Source organism: Abramis brama, assembly GCF_963993115.1.
Source record: "Abramis brama genome assembly, chromosome: 4".
In the NCBI taxonomy this organism is placed as follows: domain Eukaryota; kingdom Metazoa; phylum Chordata; class Actinopteri; order Cypriniformes; family Leuciscidae; genus Abramis; species Abramis brama.
This window is the reverse complement of record NC_139966.1, coordinates 56,766,673-56,793,693: the sequence shown is the minus strand read 5'-3', so window position 1 is coordinate 56,793,693 and position 27,021 is coordinate 56,766,673. Positions and strand designations below refer to the sequence as shown.

Below are 27,021 nucleotides of genomic sequence, written 5' to 3'. Positions count from 1 at the left end.
TCAATGATTAGAAGATAATGACATAAGTTACATAAATTCATCAACTAAACATTCACAAATGTTGTCTACACGTTGTCACTTCTTCTTGAGTCTCTCCATCTTTGTCCGACACCGTTTTGAACATAAAAGGCTAAAAGTTTTTGAAATGTTCAGTGCATGTCTGTGTGAAGTAAAATGACACAAGCTGTTGAAGCTCCGCCCCCTGTGCCGGGAGCAGCAGCTCATTTGCATTTAAAGGGACAGACACAAAACGGTGCGTTTTTGCTCACCCTCAAAAAGTGTCAATTTTAACATGCTATATAAAAATATCTGTGGGGTATTTTGAGCTAAAACTTCACATACACACTCTGGGGACATCAGAGACTTATTTTACATCTTGTGAAAAGGGCATTATACCACCCCTTTAAAAAAAAACAAAAAAACTATATGACTAAGAAATTTTTCCCCTCTGGGGAAATAAAATGGTGTTTGTGTGATGGGAAACTGTCCACGGCGTGTTGGCACAGATAAGTCCGCATAGCGAGAGTCATCTTTACAAGAACAAATGCAGTGAGACAGGGTACTTTACCCAATTATGGATACCTCTCAACAGTCACACGTAATACAAGCTAATCCAGCGTAGTTCTTGCCCAACCATGGGATGGCTAATATAAAACGATGTAACAACCACAATGACAGTCTAGCTCATCTAGTTTAGTGCTACTCAGCGAGCAAAACCCAGTCATTACATCGCTAGATGATTGACTATAGACCTTTTTTGCCCCCTGAATTTTGGATGAAACCTTAAAGGAGAACTTGGTAACTTTTTTAACTTAATAAAACTGTCTAGAAATCATTTGGATGGTTAAACAACCTGTTCTGGTGATATTGGTGACTTTCCCCGCTCCCCCCAGCGTTCCCAGGCCGAAAACCAACCTTGCAACTTGGGCACTACCGTCCCGGCAAGATAGAAATTGGAAGTCTCGTGAGAAGCGAGAACTAGAACGAGAACGAGCGCGAAACACAAATTGCTTTACGGCAATTCGACATAAACACCCACGCATGTATGATGTATTACCAGATTACCCACCTCGGTAGACATAGCTCCACACGATACAGTTGGCTTGCTCCGATCAAAACAAACGCACATGAGCAGCAGTAGAGAGGGGGAGGAGGCCGCCGTAAGTGAGTTTTTTACGACTGTGTTGTGAAATATACCCCCCCCCCCCACAGCTGTAGGGGGAGCTCGTGGGGAAAACACGCGACAACAAAAGGGAAAATCAGCGAAGAAGTGACCAGAGTTCGCTAGAGTTGCAGAGTTCTCCTTTAAGCCTGTTGGTTTTAAGATAATCTATAGTTGGTCTGCCAGGTTAGCCAAGATGGCAAGGTTCAAAACCCCTATAAAACCATTAAACTAGATGGGTTTTCACCACTATAGCTCAATGCATCAACGCATACACGCCATCCACTAGGTCATGACATCTGTTCACTCTCGTACAGCGAATACAAACGTGCACGGAAAAAAATGGTCCTTAATTAAACTCAAAGTTTGTAGAATAAACGGCGGTTAATGTTTATAGCCTCAAAAGGGCAACTGCTATCTGATGCACGGTGATTTCCTGAAGTAGTGACAAGCAACGAGGAAGATCTCAATTGTCTCGGCCATTAGTGGAAACTACAATGAGGGCATCATTGTTGCAAAGCTATTGACTTTTCATTTGCTTGTTGCATGACATTCATTTAGCGGCTAATTGCATGCTTGTTCAATTCTTTTCTCTCCGTTTTAATCCACCGCTCACGTTACAGCTGGGAGACTCGAACCTGCAGTCTGGGAAATGCAACACATGAAACATAAAGCTCCTTCACAATCTGCAAACAAAGGCAAGGGTAACTCCTCTACCATAGTCATATCCTTTCTTAGATCGTCTCCCTCCATCTTTTACTATATTTAATTGAATTCAGTCCAGTGACAATAAAAGCCATTCTTTTGATTTTGGAAATGTTTTCTTTATAAAATCATGCTTAATTATGTATCTCACAGTATCAATGAGTCTACTATAGCCTACTATAGTAAAAAAACATATTTTGTTTTGTGTTTATTATAGTTCTTATAGTTCAATTTTGTAAGTTACTTTGGATTTATTGCAAATGTTGTAGTAAAATGTAGTAAAACAAACCATGGTTTGTTTTGTAGTTATAATGGTTTTAATACAAAAAACATAGTTAAACCATGGTTACTAAAGCATGCTTAATTTTGTAGTTACTATGATTTTATTGCAAATGATGTATTAAAACCATGGTTTATTTTGAGGTTTCTATGGGTTTACTACAAAAAAAATATAGTTAAACCATGTGTTACTATAGTATAAAGCATGCTTAATTTTGTAGTTACTATGATTTTATTGCAAATGCTGTATTAAAACCATGGTTAATTGCTGTGATTTTACTGCAAACGCTGTAGTAAAACCATGGTTAGTTTTGTAGTTATAATGGTTTTACTACAAAAAACTACAGTACTACAGTATAAAGCATGCTTAATTTTGTAGTTACTATGATTATTATTATTTTTTTCAAATGCTGTATTAAAACCATGTGTTATTATAGTAAAACCATGGTTAATTTTGTAGTTACTTTGGGTTTACTACAAAAAATATATAGTTAAACCATAGTTACAATAGTAAAACCATGGTTAACTGCAATGATTTTACAACAAATGCTGTAGTAAAACCGTGGTTAATTTTCATAAGGGTTTTTTGCCCCGTTTTAAGTGTTTATACAGTAAATGCTACAAAAAATCAACCATTTGAAATGTCAACACTGCACTCTAGCATCTAAACATCATCTATCTCTATGTGCGAGGGGGGAAAACTCTCTTCATGCTTCAGCAAGCTGCATTTTCAGTTGTGCAGATTCTGTCTTGTCTCCGGTTAACTCCTTTAAATGATGAGCAGCAAGTAGCTTGAGTAGAGACAGTTTCTAAGTAGCTGTGAAACACTACGTGTGATGGTAAACACTGGAGTCCGGAGGATGCTAAAGTGGATGTTATTACACAAATGTGTATCATCGCTCATGATTTTTTAATGCACAATTAAACCGTGCGATTAGTACAGCTGTGTGATGTTTGCATTTGCGGATCAGCGGGGTCTCTGCTAATAGCTATAATTCCATCTCGTAGGGTGAGGAAGGGGTGAATAATAGCGTAGACGGGGTTTACCGGAGGAGGAACTGTGTGTTAAAGCCCGTCATTACACTTTCTGTCCATCCGTGTCCTCCTCCATTCCCTGCTTATATCTTCATCTGAGGGTGTTTATTGATACTCCAGGGCACTTGATAGCGGTCAGCACCATCATTCCTGAAGAGGATGTGGTTCGCATACTAGTCCATTTTACACTCTCCCATCCAGTTTGCATGCCTGCTTATGCAACATGCAGACCCAGTGTTTGTCTTTCTAGGGCTATTAAAGTGCCCATATTCATAACTTTGGAATTATTTTTCTCATACTGTACATTATTGCAGCACCTCTTTTCACCCTCTGTCTGAAACACTCTTTCTTAGTTCCTGCCTCTTTAAACCCCGCCTTTCCGAGAAGCCCAGTGTGCTCTGATTGGTCAGCTGGACCAGTCTATTGCGATTGGTCAACCGTTTGGAGCGCATGTAGGAAATGTGTCGCCCCTATGATCGGGTTTCAGCTCCCGAGGCTTCATGAGCAGCTATAAACTATGGTAACAAATCCCTCAGTATTGAAAGTCCATTCAATGTTTTTTGCCCTCGCAGTGGAAAAAGAAACCCAGTATCTCCTCGACATGCAACTGTTTTTTGAGGACTGGCTGATGCAGCAAAAAGGCGGTCACTATGCAAATGTGTAACATGATGACGTAGCTAAGTCACTGAAATAACGGCAGGACTACAAACAAGGCGTTTCAAGTGTTTTCCGTTGGACTGATGAACTCTTTTTGGCGTGGATTGTGGCATGCATGCATGCATTGTTTACATGCACAAACTGTTATATTACACACAAAAGGAAAGGTAAAATCAAAAAAGCATGATATGTGCCCTTTTAACTAATGTTCTGGGTGCAATGAAGGTTAGTTCCTGAATACCAACTAAAAGCAGACTACTGCTATCTGCCCAACAGTACTTTATGGTCCTGAAAACCTGGATAGATCTTTAAAATGCAGAACGTGCACTCGGCTGCATGGCGTATCTGGAAATGTGCCCAGTTTTAACCCTCTTCTCCATAATTTCATGAATTACTGCTGCCATGATCAATTAAAAATATATCTTGTCTGTTTACCACCTGCAGAAAAACAACATTAAATGCATAAAGGGCTAATCTATAACAAGCCTCAATCGCATAGAAATGAGATGCGTTCGCTCTGATAAGAATGACAATTACCTAAATACGGCTGGCACAGCGCTAAACAACACTAAAAATATATTTATTGAAAGATTACTGGAGTATGTTCTACAAGAAAATGCTATTTCAGTTTTTCTACTTCGAAATGTGTAAGTAATGTCTGAGTTGGCACATTTTTTCAGTGCAATAAATGTAGCCATTCCCACCAGAATTTTTTCAGATATTTTAAAAATTGTGACTGAAAATCACATTTTTATTTTACATTTAGTCATTTAGCAGACACTTTTGTCCATTTTATGTCCATTATATAATGATTTTATATCATTTAACTTCTATCAACGTTCAATTAGTCCCCACGCATTTAACACAAAAACATAAATATGCCATTGGATTACATGCGCAGCCATGTCTCTTTTAACATGCAATCATAATTATGGATTTTGATTGGCTGATACTGCTCTCAGGTTAATGTTTTCTGAGTAAAAAAATTGAAAAATGCATTCAATGAGTCTGCGCTAAAATTCTGTGATCACATAATGTGATTTTTAGTGAATTTTTGTGAATTTTATTCACTAAACACCTTAACAAATGTTGCACACAGCCTCTCCAGGAATGTGAATCACATTCCTGGAGTTTGTGTTGAAATAGCACATGCTAAAGTAGTGCTTCACCCTGTCTTTCTGTAAGACTCTCTCATTGCTGCGTGGTCAACAAACACCTACGGTCTACATCACCTTTGGCTTCTGTGAGCAATGTAAACATCCACTGAACGTACAGTAAACCGCTGAACACTCGACCCAGAGCGCTCCTGGTCCCAAACACCATCAAAACCAAGAACATCCATGACATTTCGATCAATATGTGAAAGAGCAGAGGTTCAGGAACACTGCAGTACGTAAATCCTCGTTTATCCTTAGTTTAACAACTAAGAATTAATTAAATGGATTCAACTTCAGCACACGGTGAGCAGATAAGAATGTGCGAGATAAGAATAATAATACGCTTTCCCTGCTTAGACGAACTACAGGCTGGAACACACTACACCACTTCTTTCGTTAAATCTGAATAGATTATAAAACCCAATTTATCATTCACTTGCCAACTTTGTAAGAGGAAAAACTAGGGATCATACATATGCCAAATGAGGATCATACACTACCAGTCTTTTAACTCTTTCCCAGCCATTGACGGAATTTTCCGGCTTTCCATATTTTCACTGTTATATGGTAGGGGGCGCTATGGAGGCTTGTTTCCGCCACAGAATAAAACATTGTAAAAGATAATTGCGACTTTTTGTCTCACAATTGCAAGTTTACATCTCGCAATTCTGACTTTATTTTTCAGAATTGTGAGATATAAAGTCAGAATTCTGTGATATAAACACGCAATTGCGTGTTAAAGTCAAAATTGAGGGATCTGAACTCACAATTGCGTGTTAAGGTCAAAATTGAGGGATCTAAACTCACAATTGCGTGTTATAAAATCAGAATTGAGGGATCTAAACTCACAATTGCGTGTTAAACTCAGAACTGAGGGAATTAAACTCACAATTGCGTGTTATAAAGTCAGAATTGAGGGATCTAAACTCACAACTGCGTGTTATAAAGTCAGAATTGAGGGATCTAAACTCACAATTGCGTGTTATAAAGTCAGAATTGAGGGATCTAAACTCACAACTGCGTGTTATAAAGTCAGAATTGAGGGATCTAAACTCACAATTGCATGTTAAAGTCAAAATTGAGGGATCTAAACTCACAATTGCGTGTTATAAAGTCAGAATTGAGGGATCTAAACTCACAATTGCATGTTAAAGTCAAAATTGAGGGATCTAAACTCACAATTGCGTGTTATAAAGTCAGAATTGAGGGATCTAAACTCACAATTGCATGTTAAAGTCAAAATTGAGGGATCTAAACTCACAATTGCATGTTATAAAGTCAGAATTGAGGGATCTAAACTCACAATTGCATGTTATAAAGTCAGAATTGCAAGATTTTTTTATTCTGTGGCAGAAACAAGCTTCCACAGGGCGCTGTTATGCATCTTCTGAAAACATACTTAATCTCATGATCAAAACATAGGCGAAGAATAAGCAGATAGCATATGTATGCAGATGCATATGTAAAATAGCGCGATCATCAACATTAAAGGGCTCATCGGATGACAAATTCACTTTTATATGGTGTTTGCATATAATGTGTCTTTGCAGTGTGTCTAAACTGCGAAAAAAAAGTCTAAACACTCTCAATAATCAAGCCATTTGGATTTTCTGAGCAATATAATGTCATATTTCTCATGCTCTGCCCACGACCACTGATGGACTGTCCCGTATTAGCATATTTACACCCTCAGCCATTTGTCTACTGTCAACCAAGCAGCATTTTACGTGTCTTGTGTCGACACCCCCCCCATGGGTTAGAGAGGGGTGGGGTGAGCACTTGCTCATTATCATTTAAAGAGACATGCACTAAAACGGGTCGCTGTGTACACAGCTGTTTTTGAGGAGGTAAAAAGGGTGTTGTTTTACACAACCATTGAGGAAAGTATATTACAAACTTTACATGAAGACCCTAAAGAATCATGCCAACTTGTGGAAAATGGGCATCCAATGACCCCTTTAAACATTATATAAATTGCCTAAAACTGGTTTAAATTCATCAATGCATCAAGCCAGTCTAGGCAACCAGGAAAAGCCATCTTACCAATCTCTCGAGAGATCTGCACGAACGCTTCCACGCCACTTTCCCCGTAGTTCCCTTCCGAGGCCAGCGTGGAAACGTAGTTCCAGCCCATCGCCGTGACGATATCCAGCATGGCCTGGGCCTGGTAGGAATCTGGTGGAACGACGCGGGAGAAAAAGTCATAGCGAGTGTTGTCGCTCAGCTCCGGAGCTGTGGATGCATAGCTGATCTGAGGAATCTGCAGAGAAATAAAGAAAGAGAGCGTTTAGAGGGATAGTTCTCTGCTATCACAGCATATTTACCCAACATATGCTATTTTGTTTGTGCATACAAGTATTGCATTAGCTTTGCAACATGTGCTAACCAGGATTATTATCGTTAACTAAAAAATAATCTAAAACCATTAAAAAAAAATAATTACGGAACCCTACACATGACGTGCAGACAAAAATATATATACCATGGTAACAAATTAGGAATTCGTTCTCTCGTTTTAGTAAATCGTGGCCATATTGTACTAATTTGATCCCTCATTTTGATTTAACTAAAACAAGGGAATTAATTAGTACAACGTTGCCACGATTTAGTAAAAATAGGGAACAAATTATTATATCATGCTCACTATTTAGTAAAACGAGGGAACGAATTAGTAAAACGTGTTGGCGTATTAATAAGTTGCGGTAACAAATTTTATTTCAGCTTGTTGCATAGGCAATATTTCTTATTTTAATTTAATTGTAGTTAAAGTATTAGAAAATTAAACCAAATAACCTAAAACTAATAAATAAAAATGAATAAATACTACATAAAATAACTAAAATAATAAAAATTACAAAAAACACAACAAAATGACTAAAACTAACCAAATTTAGTTAAAATTAAATCTATCAAACTCTACTCAAAAACTAGGTTTTGTGAGAACAGTGAATTCAGGCCAGATATCTCTGTTTGAGTAGGCAGGTTTGCCGCTGAGAATCATGGGTAATGGAGTCAGGGCGGTGGGAGGTTTGACTGACAGATTCATAGAGGAAGAGTACAGGAGGATGTTAAAGAAGCTCACGGCTGAATTATCTTGAAGTGTTCCATTACAAAACTGTTCTGAGATGCAGCTCACGTCAATCTACACAAACAGAGTTAAATCCAAACATCCCCAGAGGTGCGACAGCACACAATCACCTAGACTGTGCGTTCACCGCTCGAAGCTGTAAATAAGAAAAGATTTAGCCACAAAGTGCTTGAGGAACATCGCTGTATGTGTGTGGATAGCTTTGTCAAGTAGATTCATGAGTAATGATGCAGAAAGTTGTGACATTGAAAAATACATCATCCAATACGTCTCCATGCAGCAGTGAGGAGTGGAAATTGAAATCTTACACTGTAAGACTGATAGATAATCAAGAGTTTTTGATAAACGTGCAACAAGAATGCCATGTCGAGCTAAAAAAATAAGACAGCCTCAAAGCTCGCAGCGTCTTACACATAAACTATGTTGCTAATAAGATGTCAAGTGAACTTTTGCGGGTTCACTCATCTGAAAAGGTTAAACATTTTGCAAACATGCAAACTTTCATTAAGTATAGCAGCGGCGGCTCATGAATATTTCATGAGAAAAGGCTCCACAAATAAGAAAACACCGAAGAGGCCAAGATACATAAAAGACGGGAAAGATAACTCGACTTCTTGATGTATAACACTTTTAAGACTAACACTGGAAACACAATGTAAATAAGATATTTGTTCATAATAACAGGAGTCCAGAACTCAGTCACTGATAAACTCTGGGTTTTGATTGACAGCTCCGTCAATTGTAAAGGGAGTTTTCTTTGAATGATTTCTATCATTTAATCACAGTTTAAATAACAGATTATTTTCATCCTACTAAGAGAAACAATGTGAAATTGACAGTTTAGTCAATGGTTTGATTTACTGACACATAGACAAAGAACATCTGACTGTATCTACATGAATCATTACATATCAAAACCACTGGTCACAGATCAGGCATTAGAATGAACATTTACTTACATATATACATTACTGTCAATTCCATATCGTAAAAGTCTGTTTGCAAAGCCTGCACCGATACTGCAATTGATTTACCAAAGCATGCGCCGAAATTGCGACTGATTTACCAAAGAATCCACAGTGAAATGTACCGAATACAGATACATTTGTAGTGTTTTTTTTGTTTGTTTTTTGTATTTATTTATTTAATCAGGAACAATACACATTAATAATACATGACAATATGTAAAATGCGCCAGATTTAGCCAACACTTGCAAATTTTCATCCGTTGTCCCTCATCTGAGACATTCACATTGTTGAAAATTAATTACCACATTCCTAGCATTAGGATCCTTGGGAAAGTAATGTTATTTTTAGTCCAGTGATCCTGTATTTCTCTTCTCTCCTCGTCATCTCATCTTTCTCATCTCATCTTTGGCGAGGCCAAAGTAGCAATGATGAAGTAGGCATTGATTATCACCTATCATAGATAGGTATATTCCACAACGAGTCGTTCTCTGGCCTTGATCTCAATAAAAGCCGTTTTTGTTTTACTTACAGGATATTCTTATAGTATGATGACCTCTTAAATGTCAAAAGCTCAAGGAAAATTTGATGGCCCCTTTAATTGTAAAACCACTATAGATCAAGTTAAATTACGAAATAAAATGAATAACCCATCCTCTGTGAACATAAAAGCATTAAAGGGTTTGATTTTTGCAGTCAGTGAACTCTTAATCCTTAGTAATCCCCTTTTTCTATATTTCCTCAAGCTATTGCTGCATTTATTTTACCAAACATAAAAATATATATATATAAAAAAAAACCTTTGTTTACCTGTCACCTCAAGTCTCCAATGCAGGTGTAAAACACGCCAGAAGTAGTTTTAAAGCTCACTGAATGAGAACTTTAATATTGAGCTGAATATTGAGCGGTTGTAGTTTATGACTCTGGCAGATAAAAACACTACTATAAAGATCTCTGCATGAAATGTTCTTCTGGCCAAGCAACAGAGATCTCACAATGATCACACCACACGAGCACAGAGGCATTTGCATTAAAAGAACACGGCATTGAAGACATACAAATGAAGGGACATAACAAACCCGAGGCGATGTACGAAAGGCTGGAAGATAAGAATGAAGAAATGGGATGTTTGTGACAGCTCTGTGGTTTTACGCAAAAAGGAAGTGATCAAGAGATCCTTGAGCATTTAAAACCTAATAATCCTCAGATTCTCGCTAACCCAAGACCCGTTTAATGGTTAAAAGAAATAAGATAAGCTGTTGACAGCATTTGTGACAATGTTTATAACCACAGACTACAATGCTGACATATGAACAAACATTGGATGGATGGATGGATGGATGGATGGATGGATGGATGCTTTTTGAGGCATTAAATAATGGTAAAATACCGGTAAATTGATGAGCACAAACCTTAGTAAATGAATCATTTAAATACTCTCCTCCCATACATATTACATCTGAAAGGGAAACTCCTAATGCATTTGCAATAAAGTCAGTTGCAAAAAATAACCCTGTCAGCGCCTTTTCAGTGCTAGTTTTACACTGTGTCTCTTTAGTAAATCCTGACGGTAGTTTTTTAACACCAAAAGAGTGTTTGCGCTGGTGCAAGCTGTTGCTAAAGTTGACCCTAAATGCCTTAGCCTACTGTAACAGCATTTGACATAAATGCTGTGGTGCATTGTGTATATGCATCCATAAAAAATTAAGCCATTATTGAGGAAAATTCTCCCAGAATGCTCTGCACTTTTGAAATTATTTGCATATTGTGTTTTCATATAGAGAGGTCAAACAACTGAAGCTATAATGCAAGATTGGAAGTCACAAGTATAATATCTGATCATACACACAAATATGTGTGCGTGCGCATTAATTTGAACAGTGTGTGTGTGTGTTTGCGTCCCAGGATAATGGAGCTGCGCGGCTGCTGTATAAAGCTGATAGATGCTTCTCCAGCACTGCTAATTAACCCTTGCACAGACCCTTATTGTCCGACATTCAGCAGCGTAAGGCAGACATGGACCTTAACAAAGGGTGCAAATGCAAGATTGGCTCCGGACAAACACACACAAACACACAAGCACCCTCATGTAATTACAGCTCCATTGATTAATGCGTCTTGTATACTGAGATTACATGGATCTGACGACACGACTGATTCCCTGGCGAGTCTGTATTGTGTGAGTAGAGGAGACGTATTATATTATAAGTGTGTGTGTGTGTGTGTGTGTGTGTGTGTGTGTGTGTGTGTGTGTGTGTGTGTGTGTGTGTGTGTGTGTGTGTGTGTGTGTGCGCGCTTATGCATGCAATAGCACATCATAGAAGGCTAACACCTCATTGCTATCGAACCTTTTCCTCAAATCTTAAATGTATAACAAAATTAAGATAAACAAAATGTATGTATTATACAACATATCCATATATAATTAATTGATACAATTTTAATGTAAAGTAATTCAAAATCCCATTCAGTTTAATATTGCCATAAGTTTCCAATAAAAATGATCTGTAATTTCCTATTTTACAACACTAAGAACATTTTTGGGGTAGCAAACTAGTTTAGATAGATTACTTGGTTTTAAATCAATAACTAACTTAATAATAAAATAGCCTCTGTGTATAGAAGTCCCATTTTTCTGAGGACGTAACCATAGTAACTGGCTGATTAAGATAATCAGATTAGATTATTGAGATAATATTGAACAGTACATCAAAAAAACAGTAGAGCCTACTTTCATTAGTTATAAATCTATTATAGATTTAAATATCATGTATATAACAAAAACTGGTCTTTAAGACAATAGATGTTTGGGTTACTGTGCTGGAGGGACCAAAAGAACATTTTTTGGGTATTACAAGACAAACAACAACCGAGAACGCTCTGAAACGATCCATAAAAAAATAAAAATAAATCTTTAAAAAAGGTTGAACCTCCTGAAAGTTATACTGTATAAAATAAATTTAAATTAAATAAATTAAATAAAGTAAATAAAGTAAATAAATTAAATAAAAAATAGGATAAAATAAATAAAAATATATAAAATAAAATAAAATAAAATAAAATAAAAAGTATATAAAATATTTAAGATTAAGACAAACAAAATGTATTTATTTTAAAATAAAGCATATGTATACTATCATTAATTATATTAATTTCATTAATATAATTAATGCATTTTATTTAATGTAATTTAAAACTCAAAATTGCACAAATCATGCATTCAGTTTAATATAATTCAAAAAATAAATTTTTGGGTAGAACGAGACAAACAGCCTGAAATTATCTATACATGTAAATACACCTTTAAAGCAGTCATTGTATGATTTACACAGCATTTCCAACCAACAAACATGTTTCATGCACTTTATAGGCCATAAAGATGTGGGTAATCAGGTCATGTAATGCATATTCCCCCTCAGTTCCTCTGTGACATCTGATTTAGTGTCGCTTTTAGTCCAAACAACGGGATCAGCTGTGGGCATAATGTCAAACTCAAGTGAACGTCCAGCATCTCGGACAAAAAGCAGGTGGACCGAAGAGACATTATACATTTAGCTGTAAGCATTTGTCTTTGTGCTAAAACAGTCGATTGGATTAGTTGCTCAGCATTGCCTGCAACAACATTATAAACACCTTATCTCACATTTAGTGACAGAAGCAAGACGACCACACACACAATACAAACAATAGGACTCTCGCCCAGAACCAAATCCACTGCCAAAATAGTAGCATTACGTCCTGAAAATAAACCAACACCTCAGACTCTGAATGTCAGACGTTTGGCTCAGTAGACGTGTTAGTAGGTGCTAGTGTTGTTTATATGTCTATATGCTTTAAGACAAACCATGTGTAAATTCATAAGTCAACACCATTGCTGAGTATTTTCTCCTTAAAACTGCAGTGAATCAAAGACAGTCTCAAAAACACGCTTTGAAATCGCTGGTGTTTCTGACGTCACAAACTACCTTGTAACCAATCAGATCAACGTGTGATCGTCAACCAGTGGATCTCTGAGCTGAGTGAGTGAGTGGAGGCGGGGCTCATTTGCATATTAATAGAACCGCGAATACTAAACGAGGCAAGGGTGTAGAGCTACATTCAAGATATTTTAAGGCATGACCAAGTTTAAATGTGTAATTTTGGTGATCAAAGATGAGTTTTAAGGGATAAAATGATTGACTACAGGGGGACTTTAACCCTCTGGGGTCGGAAAACATGCCGGCACGTTTTGCTGGATTTTTTTCACATATAGCAGCAAAATAGACTTAAAATACTCTGCCATTTATGGTCATACAGACTTAAGAAATATGAAAAAATAAACTATTAAATGTCTACTTTTTTATGTGTCCGCTTACAATCGAAACAAAACATTGTGCTTTTGTAAAATAAAGAAAATAAAACAGGGTGTGCTTTCTGCCTCTCCGTCTCCGTGAACTTTTTTTCTGGAGCACGTCTCTAAACTTAAACAGAACTCAGCGAATACTAGTCACCCAGGCATGAGCAATATATCTTTATAATCATTTAAGTGTCTACTATTAAATTATCTAATTCAAAACTAAAACAAATATTCTCTGTTTATGTAATCTGTATGAAAAGAGAGAGATGTCAGTCGTTCTCATTTCAGCTCATTATCTGCTAATGTGAACACGCCTACTGAGAGCGCACACTATACAAACGCAAATGATCTGAAGTGATCCATGCAAACCTGTGAACGGCCACATCAACTCGATAAAACTCATCAAGTTTAATCAGATTTATGTACGTCGTCTTGCGATGCTGTGAGGAATAATACTATCGTAATAATAATCCTGGAAAATTTACCTCAGAAGTGCTGGTTTAGTTTCACTTCGAGGAGCAACGGATCCAGCTGAGGATTAACTACCTTGTAACCAATCAGATCAACGTGGATCTCTGAGCTGCTGTGAGTGAGTGGAGGCGGGGCTCATTTGCATATTCATAGAACCGCGAATACTAAACGAGGCAAGGGTTTACAGCTACATTCAAGATATTTTAAGGCATGACCAAGTTTAAATATGTAATTTTGGTGATCAAAGATGAGTTTTAAGGGATAAAATGATTGACTACAGGGGGACTTTAAACGATAACAGCCTGAACAATGAGATAAGCACTTGAAAGATACTGTATAATTTCCACAGTGGTTCCAACAGGGTTTGTTATATTTTACAAGGCTATTTTACAAGACTAAGATCATTTTTGGATAGCCAAAATAATGCAGCTGATGCCAAACAGTGACCACAGTAAAGCAACAGGGACCCAAACAACTCAGACTCTGAGTGTCAACATGGCCATTTCACCTGCAATGAGGCGGATCGCTTACATTGTGCTCTACTGATAATGGCAGCGTCGGGGTGTAAACGCAGGGCAAAGCGCCCTCTCTCCTCAGCGGGACACACACATTTGGCAGGTGGCTTAGCACGGGCTTCCAGCGCCACAGTTTCATCCGTCATCTGGACGGCCTGTCGGATTGGACGCTTGGACTGGCAGAGCTACGGGTGGTCAGAGACAGATTCGCTGACGGGGTTTATATGACTGTTGAGATAGCAGAAGAAGCCGCTCGATCACCTTACATTACAACTTTATGTATGAAGAGATGTTTGCTGTAGGCTCAACTGTAATCAGACTGATGCAGCTCTGCTATCGTACAACAAGAGGTGACCTTTGACCTGAAGGTCTCATTACTCTCAGCCGGGTCATTCATATTCTGCCATTCAGACACTTATACGTTATTAATTATGACTAGTTGTTGCACGAGAAAATTAACAGGATTCAAATAAAGAGATTAAGCCTTTGCTCGCTCAGTGAGGGACTGGGAGTTTACATGAAGGTGACAACATTAATTCTAATATTTTTAATAAATAAAATATTATAATATATTATAATTATTAAAAAATAAAGTATTTATATAAAATAAAGTGCATGTATATCACAGAAGCAGCACCAAAAAGGCACCAAAATCGTTTTTTTGTGCAGCACAAGACAAATATTAACCGAATGTTTGACCTGAAATGACCCTTGAAAGTTAAATCATTAATATATATATTTTGGACCACAAAACCAGTCACATGGGTCAATTTTTTTAAAACTGAGATGTATACAAAACCTGAAAGCTGAATAAATAAGCTTTCCATTGATGCATGGTTTTGTTAGGATATTACAATATTTGGCCGAGATACAACTATCTGAACATGCATCGTGAATCTGAGGGTGCAAAAAAATCTAAACATTGAGAAAATCGCCTTTAAATTTATGTTTACGATTGTGCTGCATTCACTCACAAAAATAAATGTTTTATATGCAAAATATCTTCATAACATGATCTTTACTTAATATCCTAATGATTTTTGGCATAAAAGAAAAATCAATAATGTTGACCCATACAATGTATTGTTGGCTATTGCTACAAATATACCCGTGTGACTCGTGACTGTTTTTGTGATCCAGGGTCACACACATATATATATATATACACACCGATCAGGCATAACATTATAACCACCTTGTGTTGTGTTCCTAATATCCCTTTTGCTGCCCAACAGCCCTGACCCGTCCAGGCATGGCCTCCACTAAACCCCTGGAGGTGAGCTGTGCTCTCTGGCACCGAGATGTTCGCAGCAGATCTTTAAGTCCTGTAAGTTGCGAGCTGGAGCTCATGGATCAGACTTGTTTGTTCAGCACATCCCACAGATGCTCGATTGGATTGAGATCTGGGGAATTGGAGGCCAAGTCAACACCTCAAACTCATTGTTGTGCTCCTCAAACCATTCCTGAACCATTTTTGTATAACGAGTCGGTTGTGGAGCTTGATTAAATTAATGCTTTGTTTATAATGAGGACAGTTGAAGCTATGTAACTTGCAAGATGTTTTAATGGAAGACCTTTTATGTGTCGATAGATCAAGGCAAATTTGATTTCTCATTTCAATTTTATTCAGTATATTAAGGGGTATCTGAAGGGGACATGAACATGTCAGATTATACACTTCCCCAACGGGCTCGGCAGACCCAGGTGATTAGCATTCTAAGCCTCTGAGATCACGACGTCTGCCAGCATCTCACCCTCCCCTGAAAGCGCTGAAAATTGGATGATGTCTCAGCTCGCTCCTTTCAGACTTACTCTATCCTCGTTTCAGCGTGAGAGATGAATATCACAGCTCCTGTACTCATACCACCCCGTTACAGCCATCCTGTGCCAGAATGGAGAGGATCACAGTAGTCTCAAGCTCTGAAAGCAAGCCATTGACCATTCACATAATGCATGCAAATATGACAAGAAATATTGCTAGGTATTTTGCATGCATATAGGGAGTAATAAAAAAGTAATTCTGTCTGTGTGTGTGTGTGTGTGTGAGTGAGTGAGTGAGTGAGTGAGTGAGTGAGTGAGTGTGTGTGTGTGTGTGTGTGTGCATATGTATATGTATATGTATATGTATATGTACATATGCATGCATAATGTATAGAATAAGTAATGATAATTTTTTTTAGATATAATCACATATAAAGCTCAACAGATTCATGTAATAGGTGTGTTTGCGCACTTTCTTGCTTTGAACACATGCTAACCATCCCTCCATTTATCTGTGTCAAATGCACATGTATCATAAGTGGCCTCATGGGAAGCGTATGTTTTTTTATTTTTAGCAGCTCATTTAAACCCTTAAGCGCCACCAATTATAACCATTATCAGTAGCCAGCGGTTCAAACGCGTCACGTGACACATCATGATCCCCAGTGATGTCAGCAAACTCTCTTACGCCATAACAGCTGTTCCAATTAAAACCACGCGTCTAATGCCTCTCTGATCATCCCTGCGCTTCCATTACTTCCCCGAACGCTCCCTCGGCGTTAGCCTCAATGCTAATTTCTTCCTGGTTGCCACAATAAGGGCAAATTCGACAAACATCAGAAGTGCTTTTGATGGTGGGAGGATTTGGTGACTGAGTCAGAGTCGCTGAGGAGTTTGATGGCTCTCTCTGAATACCAATGTGCCTGGCAGGCCTCCATCATATTGTTGACTGAAAACGAGAGGGAGAGGGAGAGCGAGCGCTAATGCACCAGTTGAATTGCTATGCAGCTCGACGCTTGAAGGGTTGATCAGCGCTAAAGGCGGAGAGCGCAGGGTCTCTGAGGGTTGAAGAGTGTCATTTACCTTCAGCCTCGACTCAACTTCAGTAATAAGTGATAGCGACACACTTGTACACCACTGCTAATTTAAATAGCATTGATAAAAATTAAATTAAATATCCTCTATGAATTTGAACACCGATTGAATATTGATCCAGACTTTTAATAGAAAAGATCCCTTTTATGGTAGAGGAACTGACTCTTTATTGATGCTTTGCTAATTTCTTTCCTTTTTATTCAACAGGGAAACTTCCTACTTAGAAAAGTGTGATAAAATACAACTTGAAATCAGACTTCTCACTTGTGCAGGAATTCACACAACACCGATGACAAGCAAAAGCAACAGACACTAGAGGTAAACTGTTATTAACTAACATAAACATGATTGCACAGTCACAGTTTTTTCAATATTAAAAAATGTAAGGTAATACATGCTGCATGGAGTGGTATATTTTAACCTGAGTAGAGGAAAAACATGCATTTTAAATTAGTCAAAATATTTAATAAAATATAAATGATCGAAATCATTCAATTATTTCTAGAAAAAAATATATATCAATCACACACTAAGCAGCAGCAAATGTGAAAACACCTAATTTAGAGTGCCGAGAGTACTTGATTATTCAATATATTATATGATATTCAAAACTTTTTAAAAAATAATTAAAATAGTATTTGCATTGTCTCTAATAATCTTTTGTGAACAATCCTTCTGCCTAATACAAGTCAAGTTGATCCCCAGATCCTTTTTTGCGGTTTACAGTGTCTAAGACTATCTTAAAATAAACAAACGGATAAATCAATAAATGCAAATATAGCTTCACTTCTAAATTATTTTATTATACTCTTACAAGAAAAGGTTCTATTTAGAACTTTAAAGGGTTCCATCAGGTGCTTCATACATAGAACCTTTTAAGGGTTTCAATCATGGGATCATTTTATGGATTTATAGTCTTATGAATATGTTCATTGAATATGTTGAATATGTTCAGCACTTCATCCAAATGTTAATCTTTTTCCTGAGGTATCTGTCACTCTATGCGAGAATTTTGCTGTTTATTTTACTGATAAGATTTCTGAAATAACAGCTGCTCTGTCACTGTCATCATACAAATTGGTTGATGTTCCATACTCTGATTCTATTTGGTCTGAATTTGAGTCTGTGAACCTGGACACCTTGATCAGAATTATGTCCAGTCTGAAATCCACAATGTGTCCCCAGGATGTTATTCCATCATGCTTTCTCAGGCAGATTATTGACACTGTTGGCTCTGATTTGCTGTCTGTTATTAATAAGTGTCTCCAAACTGGGACTGTTCCCCATGATTTCAAACTAGCTACAGTTACCCCTTTTCCACCAACAAGAACCGGGTGCTGGTTCAGAGCCAGAGCCAAAGCTGGTTCAGAGTTGGTTCGACTGACGAGCTTACTAAGAACCGGTTTGCCTTTCCACCGGCTAGAGAGCCACAACAGAGCCAGATCTTACGTCACTGTATACGTCTCATGTTGCCCAGCAACCGCTAGTGCGGTAGCGCCAAACACAAACACGCCAGGCTTGTTCGAGATGCATCGGCTTCTCGCAGATCGATCGCCGCATGACATCAAAGCACTGCGATAGCGATCTAAAAGCACAAGGAGTCGTATGCTCTCCAAACACTCCCGCAGCTCCGATCGGTCCTCGCTGCTCCGATGCATCTCGAACAAGCCATCAACAATAACGGACGTTGCAATACTATGGATGCTCATGGGTTTGCAAAAATACATCGGAATCCAACGCGTTCGTGCAGCTCGCCGTAACTTACATAGACGGATATTATAATCGAGCTGCTATTAGCTCGACTAGCTGCTATTTAAAAATGGCGGTCACAAGTTTCTATTCGTCTTGTTGGTCACGGTAACCCCGCCCCCAGCCCCTGACGCAAGCGGTTCTTTCTTGGCTCCGTTCTAGACCCTGCAATGATTTGGTGCTACTTAAGAACCAGTTTTACTGGTTCGGAGCTGGTGCTTTGGCGGTGGAAAAACAAAGAACCAATTTGAAACTAGGCTCTGGCTCCGAACCAGCACCAGCTCTGCCTTGGTGGAAAAGGGGTAAGTGAGACCTCATCTTAAAAAAACAAATCTTGACTCCACACTGCTGTCTAACTTCCGTCCCATCTCAAATTTGCCTTTTTTATCTAAAATCCTTGAGAAAGCTGCTTTAAACCAACTTCAGTCATATTTGTCTTATAATTCTATTTACGAAAAGTTTCAGTCTGGTTTTAAATCTTGCCATAGCACGGAGTCAGCCCTATTACGAGTTTTAAATGATGTCATGTTGACTACGGATTCTGGCCAGTTTATGGCTTTGGTTTTGTTAGACCTCAGCTCTGCCTTTGATCTGGTCAACCATAACGTTCTAATTTCTCGTCTTGAAACTTGCGTTGGTTTACGGGGCGCAGTATTAAAATGGTTTAGGTCGTATCTTATTGATAGGAGGTTTGTGGTCAATATTGGGCACCATTTCTCTTCTGAGATACAGTTAAGATCTGGTGTACCTCAGGGATCGATTCTTGGTCCAGCGTTGTTTTCTCTTTATCTGCTTCCATTGGGGTCTATCTTTAGTAAATATGGGGTCTCTTTCCATCTGTATGCAGATGACACTCAGATTTATATTCCTTTAAAGCGTGGTAATAAGAATGCCTTTAAGCCTATTCTGGATTGTCTGGAGGAGCTAAAACTTTGGCTGGCAACAAACTTCTTGAGCCTCAATGAGAGTAAAACTGAATTCATTGTGTTTGGTCCGACTGAACAATGTGTATACGATTTCAATAGTACATCTCTGTCACCGTACAGTACCTCATGTGTCAGAAATCTGGGTGTTTTGTTTGACAATAACCTCAAATTTGATAAGCAGATAAGCACAGTGGTTAAGTCTTGTTTCTACCATATTCGTCTTCTTTCAAAAGTAAAGCCATTTCTATCTCTAAAGAAATAGCTATGAAATAGCTATGCACGCATTTGTAACATCTCGGCTTGACTACTGCAACTCTTTGTATGTCGGTGTTTCTCAGTTTTGTGTTTCTCGTCTGCAGTTAGTCCAAAATGCAGCAGCCCGGTTTCTCACAGAAAAGCGCAAATACGAGAATATTACGCCGGTTTTAATTTCACTTCATTGGTTGCCAGTTAAGTATAGAATCGATTACAAAATCTTAATGTTTGTTTTTAAAACTTTACACAGTCTGGCCCCACAGTACTTAACTGATTTGTTACAGCCTTACATTCCATCAAGATCACTCAGATCTACTAATTTTAATTTGTTGCAAGTGCCTAGGACAAGACTAAAAACCAGAGGTGACCGTGCCTTTTCTGTTGTTGGTCCAAAGTTATGGAACGATCTCCCGCTTTACATCAGAACTGCTCCAACCTTGTCTGTTTTTAAGTCCACTCTTAAAACCCATCTGTTTTCCTTGGCGTTTAACATCCCTTGAACTATTGCTCTGTGTTTCTGGCCTTAGGAACCTCGCCTGTGTTTACAGCTTGTATGTTATTATGTTTTATAATTTTGTGTCTTTCTTACTGTGTATCTATTTGTAGTATTTATAGTGTTGTAAAGCACTTTGGTCAACCTCGGTTGTTTTTAAATTGTGCTCTATAAATAAAGATTGTATTGTATTGTATTGTATGTTTTTTAGTTTTAATAAAATGTTATGAATTTAACAGCTTGTAAACATACTTTATCACTATAAAACAAAATGAAAAAACCTGTTAAACATGAAAGTGTTATAATCATTAAGACATTTCTTCTTAAATAGATCCTTTAGGAATAAAGGGTTCTTTATAATTGAGTCGAGAATCCTAAAGTTCTATATAGAATCTTTTCATTTGCATGTTCTTCCCGGTATCTCTCCCAGTAGTGGATTGAGCGAATTTTCATTTATCCCTCAAGGCATCTGGGTGTTTTTTATCTACTCTCCACTCCATCCGCTTGAAGAAATCCTCTTGTTCACCCTTCACTCTTAAAGAAAAGAATCTCTCCCACCCATCTCTGCCAAGTGTCATTTTAAAGGCATCTCTAAGCATCCATGTGAACACATATGCCACAGAAACATCCACCTTCTTGTCTTCAAATTCTTCCTTTAGCAGCGAGCTGTCGGTGTGTGGGAGGCCTGTGCTTCTGCACGCCTGCTCATTCCCCGCTGAACACCACACAAATCACCTAAACTCATGTGACTAAATCAAGTGTGACTGATAAATCTATACCATATATATTATTGCACTGCACTGGCCTGAGACGTACCGGCCCATCACATCCCACTACAGACAGTTGTCCACTATATAGAACACATGGAGATTATCACTGTATTGCCTATAATATAGGCTGATTTTCACTCTATTTAAAATATAGAATACTCTGCTCTGATTGGTCAGATGACCCAGTCTGTTGTGATTGGTCTACTCTGCTCTGATTGGTCAGATGACCCAGTCTGTTGTGATTGGTCTACTCTGCTCTGATTGATCAGATGGCCCAGTCTGTTGTGATTGGTCTATTGGTCTACTCTACTCTGATTGGTCAGATGGCTCAGTCTGTTGTGATTGGTCTACTCTGCTCTGATTGGTCAGATGACCCAGTCTGTTGTGATTGGTCTACTCTACTCTGATTGGTCAGATGGCCCAGTCTGTTGTGATTGGTCTATTGGTCTACTCTACTCTGATTGGTCAGATGGCCCAGTCTGTTGTGATTGGTCTACTCTGCTCTGATTGGTCAGATGGCCCAGTCTGTTGTGATTGGTCTATTGGTCTACTCTACTCTGATTGGTCAGATGGCACAGTCTGTTGTGACTGGTCTACTCTACTCTGATTGGTCAGATGGCCCAGTCTGTTGTGATTGGTCTACTCTGCTCTGATTGGTCAGATGGCCCAGTCTGTTGTGATTGGTCTACTCTGCTCTGATTGGTCAGATGGCCCAGTCTGTTGTGATTGGTCTACTCTGCTCTGATTGGTCAGATGACCCAGTCTGTTGTTATTGGTCTACTCTACTCTGATTGGTCAGATGGCCCAGTCTGTTGTGATTGGTCTACTCTGCATCCAGTCTCAGCTACAACGACAGTGTTTGAGGGCGGGGCAAAGCAGACGCTGTGAACAGCCAATGAAGAGCATAGACTGGCATTATGCAAATGTGTTACTTGAGCAGGAAGACTGGAATTACTGATGGAATTATCTGAAAAAGCATAATGGGGCATTTTAAATATTTGTATATCTCAACTGATTTGTATAATTTAAACGTAAGCAACAGCAAACAACAGAAATCTAGGCCAAAGTAACCACAGGTGAATGTCAGGTGTCATACACACCACAAATTGGCTAAACTAAGAGTGATTGTTATAATGTTATTATATTTAATGACACTACGACATTGCTTATTGTATTCTCTCAGTCATAGTAAAAACACGAGAAAGAATTCAACCTCTTTTATCTCCTGTAGGGGAAAAAAAGCCTTAAGAGATTCATTCTAGTGGCGGTAATTGAAAAGATTAAGTAACACTGGAGTTCAGCAGCGCTGCATTGCACAGAGCGAAAGACTGATTTAATTTTTAAGTTATCAGGGGGTGTTTGATTTGCATTGAGAGTCCGCAGTGGTGCCACTTTCAGCGGAATATAGAAAATTATACTTAACATGCTACATTATGGATGGAAAGGATTTTATAAATCAAAGCACTAAGGAAAAATTGCAATTAACTCAAATGCACACGGCATCTATGAAAAAATGTCAGGGTGTGTCACTGTTGCCTTTGAGCTGAGCATGATGGGATATTTACAGTAGTGTTTGCTAACGCAAGCATCACTAATATGGAAATCTGTTTCCGAATGAATGAATGAATGAATGTACACTTTCAACATCAAAATGTGACTTTCATTCTTACTTGAAACTTTATCTCACAATTAACTTTAATATTTTGCTCTGAGGCAGAAATGGAAAGTGGACCTTTTTAAAGAAATCCTTTCAGCAATATGACTTGAGCTGAATATTGACACTATTGTCCTTTTCAGAGCTTCTTTACAGCACAATTTGAATATGCTTCATATTTAATGAAGTTTGCGTCAATGATCAAACAAGTTTACATGTTTACGTTCATTCTCAAGGTCTAAAAAAAAATAAGTGGAAAGCATTTCCTTCCTCATTAATGGTAGGTAAATGAATATTGTAATAGATATCGATATCATATGATGTAGAAAAAATATTGTGATAATATATTTGGTCATATCGCCCAGCCCTACTCTAAAGTGGACAATCGAAATAAAGTGTTACCTTTTTCTTTCTTTTTTTTCTAATGAAGCTTGCAGACTGGCAATATATTGCCAGAATCAAGGAGAGCATTCAACAGGAACAAGACTCGGATCAGAAGTACATTATGAAGGCTTTCAAAGAGGTTTTGAAAATCTCTTCACATCAATCCTTGACGCCGGCTCTAAGAACAGCAAGAAGAAGAAGAGAGAGAGGCTCATGGACGCCAGTTCGCTCTCAACAATAACTCTCTGACTCAACAGTCGGCACACGAAGAGAAATATAATGATTCAGATTCTTTGTCCACTGAATTCTAGTAAGTGGAGGAGGGATATCAGGATACCTGTGCGTCTGAAACATCAGCTTTCTGCCATCAAATGTGGATCAGTTCCTACGGTGGAGTGGCTCAATACTCGAGTACTACAGTGTTTCTAACCCGAGCAAACACACAATATTCTAAGCAAACCACTTGGAGAAGATCAAGTCTGCACCATTATGTAAGATTTTCATAAACACTGTGATAATATCAAGTTGACTTCATTTCCGCCAGAACGGCTTCACTCACGCGGAAACGCACTGATGTATTTTTCATTAGAATCACAACTGGCAGCATGCCGAGGTGGCACATAATTGCTCTCATATCATCTCGGATTGTAACCTGATCTTTTTGTTGCAGAAGAACGCACAAGGCTGGGTTATGAAAGCCTAGCCGCAGGCATGCTGGATTACATGTGAACACACACCTCCCTGAGCTCCACTGGCTTCAGAAACATCTCAGCACATTACAGACTCCATCTGACGCCACGTGCCGGGCGCTGAAGGAACGAGGTCTCCACTGCAGGGAACTGAGCCCAATACAATTAGGCAATCAAAAAGTGATCCCTGCCAGCACAAAGACTTCATTTTTCATGGCCAACAAGTAGACCTGAGCTTTGATAATACACTGGGATGTGCCGAGTGGGATGAGTGAAGAGTAAAGGCAATTTAAAGGAATATTCAAGTGAAGTTAAGGGTTCAATATAAGTTAAGCTCAATCAACAGCATTTGGGGTATAATATTTCACACAAAAAAATTGTGAAGGAAAAATTAGGGATTTGTTAGAAAAAGTTTGTTAGTTACAAAATTGTGAACCTTCATTATTTGAGCTGTTTAAATCATAATTTTTTACAGTAGTTTTAGGGTTTCATTGTTTATGCGTCGTAAAACTGAATATAACTTCACACAGAAAAGGTGAGTGAGCTTTATGTCCTCGCTAAAATTATTTTACCATGCATATTGTTTGCATCTTTACTATTGAAACAGTGAGTATTTCCATTCACTTCCATTGTAAGTGCATCACTGTAATCCAGATATTCTTGACATTACATGACATAAATGCTGAGTTAAGCCAATTAGCCGGCATCAGTCATCAATATAAGGGCTGACATTTATCGACTTTTTCAGCATTAAGATTTCCGATTAAAATAAGGAAACTGTAAATATGCAACATTTTAATCATTTTTCTCTTCCATAGCTTTGCTGTGTGACGACTGCATGAATTCTCTAACGCTGCTGTTAGTGCTTAAGGTACTTCAGCGAAATCAAAGAATGAACTGGTGTGATTTAGAAGAAAATCAGGCCAAAATGAAGATCGGTTTGTGTTTGTTATGGGAGTTTGAAACATGACATGTTTATTATATGGAGTCCCAAATTGCAGAGCTTGTGCAAACATCCACGTCGCTATGCTTTCTTAACGGATGTTTTCTCACCGCTGTCATTTTTGTTGTGTGTTTGTGTTGTTGTTGAGAGGAAAGCGTGCAGCACATATTTACATGTTCATCTAACCGTCGTGTGGACGGCGTCGGGATGTTCGTAAACAGTAATCATGTATTTCAAACTTCTTTTTACCTCTAAATGAAGAAAGAAAAAGATCTGTCATCTATCATCTGTCATCTGTCATCTGTCATGTCCAACACTTAAGTACACAGTGAGTCTCTCTGAAACTGAATTCTTACCCCTGCATGGCTGTCAATAATCTACTCCCGTGACACGGCTGCTCAGGAAAATGAAACAGGGTGACCTTTAGCGGCTGCTTTGATGCTTAAATGAATAATAAATGTTATAGACAATAGTGCTTTGGTCAAGTATTAACTATTTATGATTACAGGGAGACCCCGTGGTGTGCATTCACAGAGAGAGCGGTCGATCTTCATCACAATAATGCTGCACTGTAAAACACAATATTGTGTCAGGGGTATTTAATACTATTTTATATACTATTATAGTATTTATTTATATTTTGAATTAGCATTAGTTTTAATTTTCATTTTATAATAATAATCATTTTTATTTAAATAGCGCCTTTCAAGACCTCAAGGTTGCTTAACAATAAATAGAAAGTAATCTAAAAACAAGTACGGCGCCGACATGTAGCACCGTTGTGTTTTGGGAACTTTAATAAAGCACAAATAAATCTTAAAAAATAAATAAAAAAATATATATTATACAACAGCATTACATCATCAAATACCAGAGCTAAGGCAAATAACAACAGAACAGAACAAAAAAGATGTAGGGATGGTGATTTATTAAAGCAAACAACATTATAGAGTTAAAGATCAGAAGCATTAGAGTAGGTTTTAGTCATTTTGTTATGTGCATTTTTGCATTTTTATAAGGTTTTTTTTTTTTTTTTTTTTTGGTAACATTAAGTTTCTGTTAGTTAACTTTACTGTTTGTTAAATTAGTTAGCATAACAATGGAAAATACTTCTAAAGCATTTACTAATCTTAGGCATTTACTATTAAAAAATAAAGGCAGCAACTTTATTCTATTCCTAACCTGTGACTTTCTCATTAAAAGAAAACACGCAGATCTTACTTCAACTCCAGGCTTTGTGCAGAATTTTATCCATTTAATGTGATATGCAGGATCTTTTCTCTCCAACAGTCCAGTGTGTTACTCAGTCAAATGTTCAGGGACTGAAATGCCAGTCTGGCTTCGCTGCGTTCTTACAGTTCAAGACCTCCAAATGTCACCATCCGTATTAAATGTCCTTCCTCGCTCAGGAGATCAACTACTTGGACTCTTTTTGCAATGCTAATGGCTGTTTTAAGCGGCATTATTTTATGAAAATAACAACCCTGTTAGCTGCAACTAAAGTGCCAAAAATACAGTCTTTCTTTAAAGTAACACAGCAGCATGACACCCAGTAAAGAGCTGCATGAGGCTTGACGCTAAAACACAACACACGTGTGATCTGGACAAATACAAAGAAGAATTGACACAAATGATGGGGAAATTGCCACATAAAGAATATTAAACTGAGTTCCAGTTGGAATACTGGCATTATACTTTCTGCATACTATCTTTTATTACAAAAATAGTACGCAAAACAGCAATGAGCATTTCAAACAGTAGTTTGCTACACGTCACATGACCTCACTATGCTTAATTCAGCTAATGACACTCAGTTATCAACTTAGAAAATTTGACTGCTGGCGAACAACGTCTACTTTGCCCCTCAAACACTGTAGTTGTAGATCCAGAGCTAGAATTCAGATATGATTATGAGCGTTTGACATGCGTTG

The 27,021-nt window shown here is 38.0% G+C and overlaps 1 protein-coding gene across 2 annotated transcripts in view; it reads right to left on the bottom strand.

Annotated features, from left to right (window-relative positions):
- grm8a (glutamate receptor, metabotropic 8a) overlaps nucleotides 1-27,021 on the bottom strand; it is a 192,232-nt gene that overhangs the window by 118,129 nt on the left and 47,082 nt on the right. For both annotated transcript variants that reach the window (XM_084111682.1, XM_084111681.1), the window contains one exon: nucleotides 7,039-7,255. In XM_084111682.1, the coding sequence (XP_083967808.1) occupies nucleotides 7,039-7,255 (217 nt within the window). The remainder of the gene's footprint in view (nucleotides 1-7,038; nucleotides 7,256-27,021) is intronic.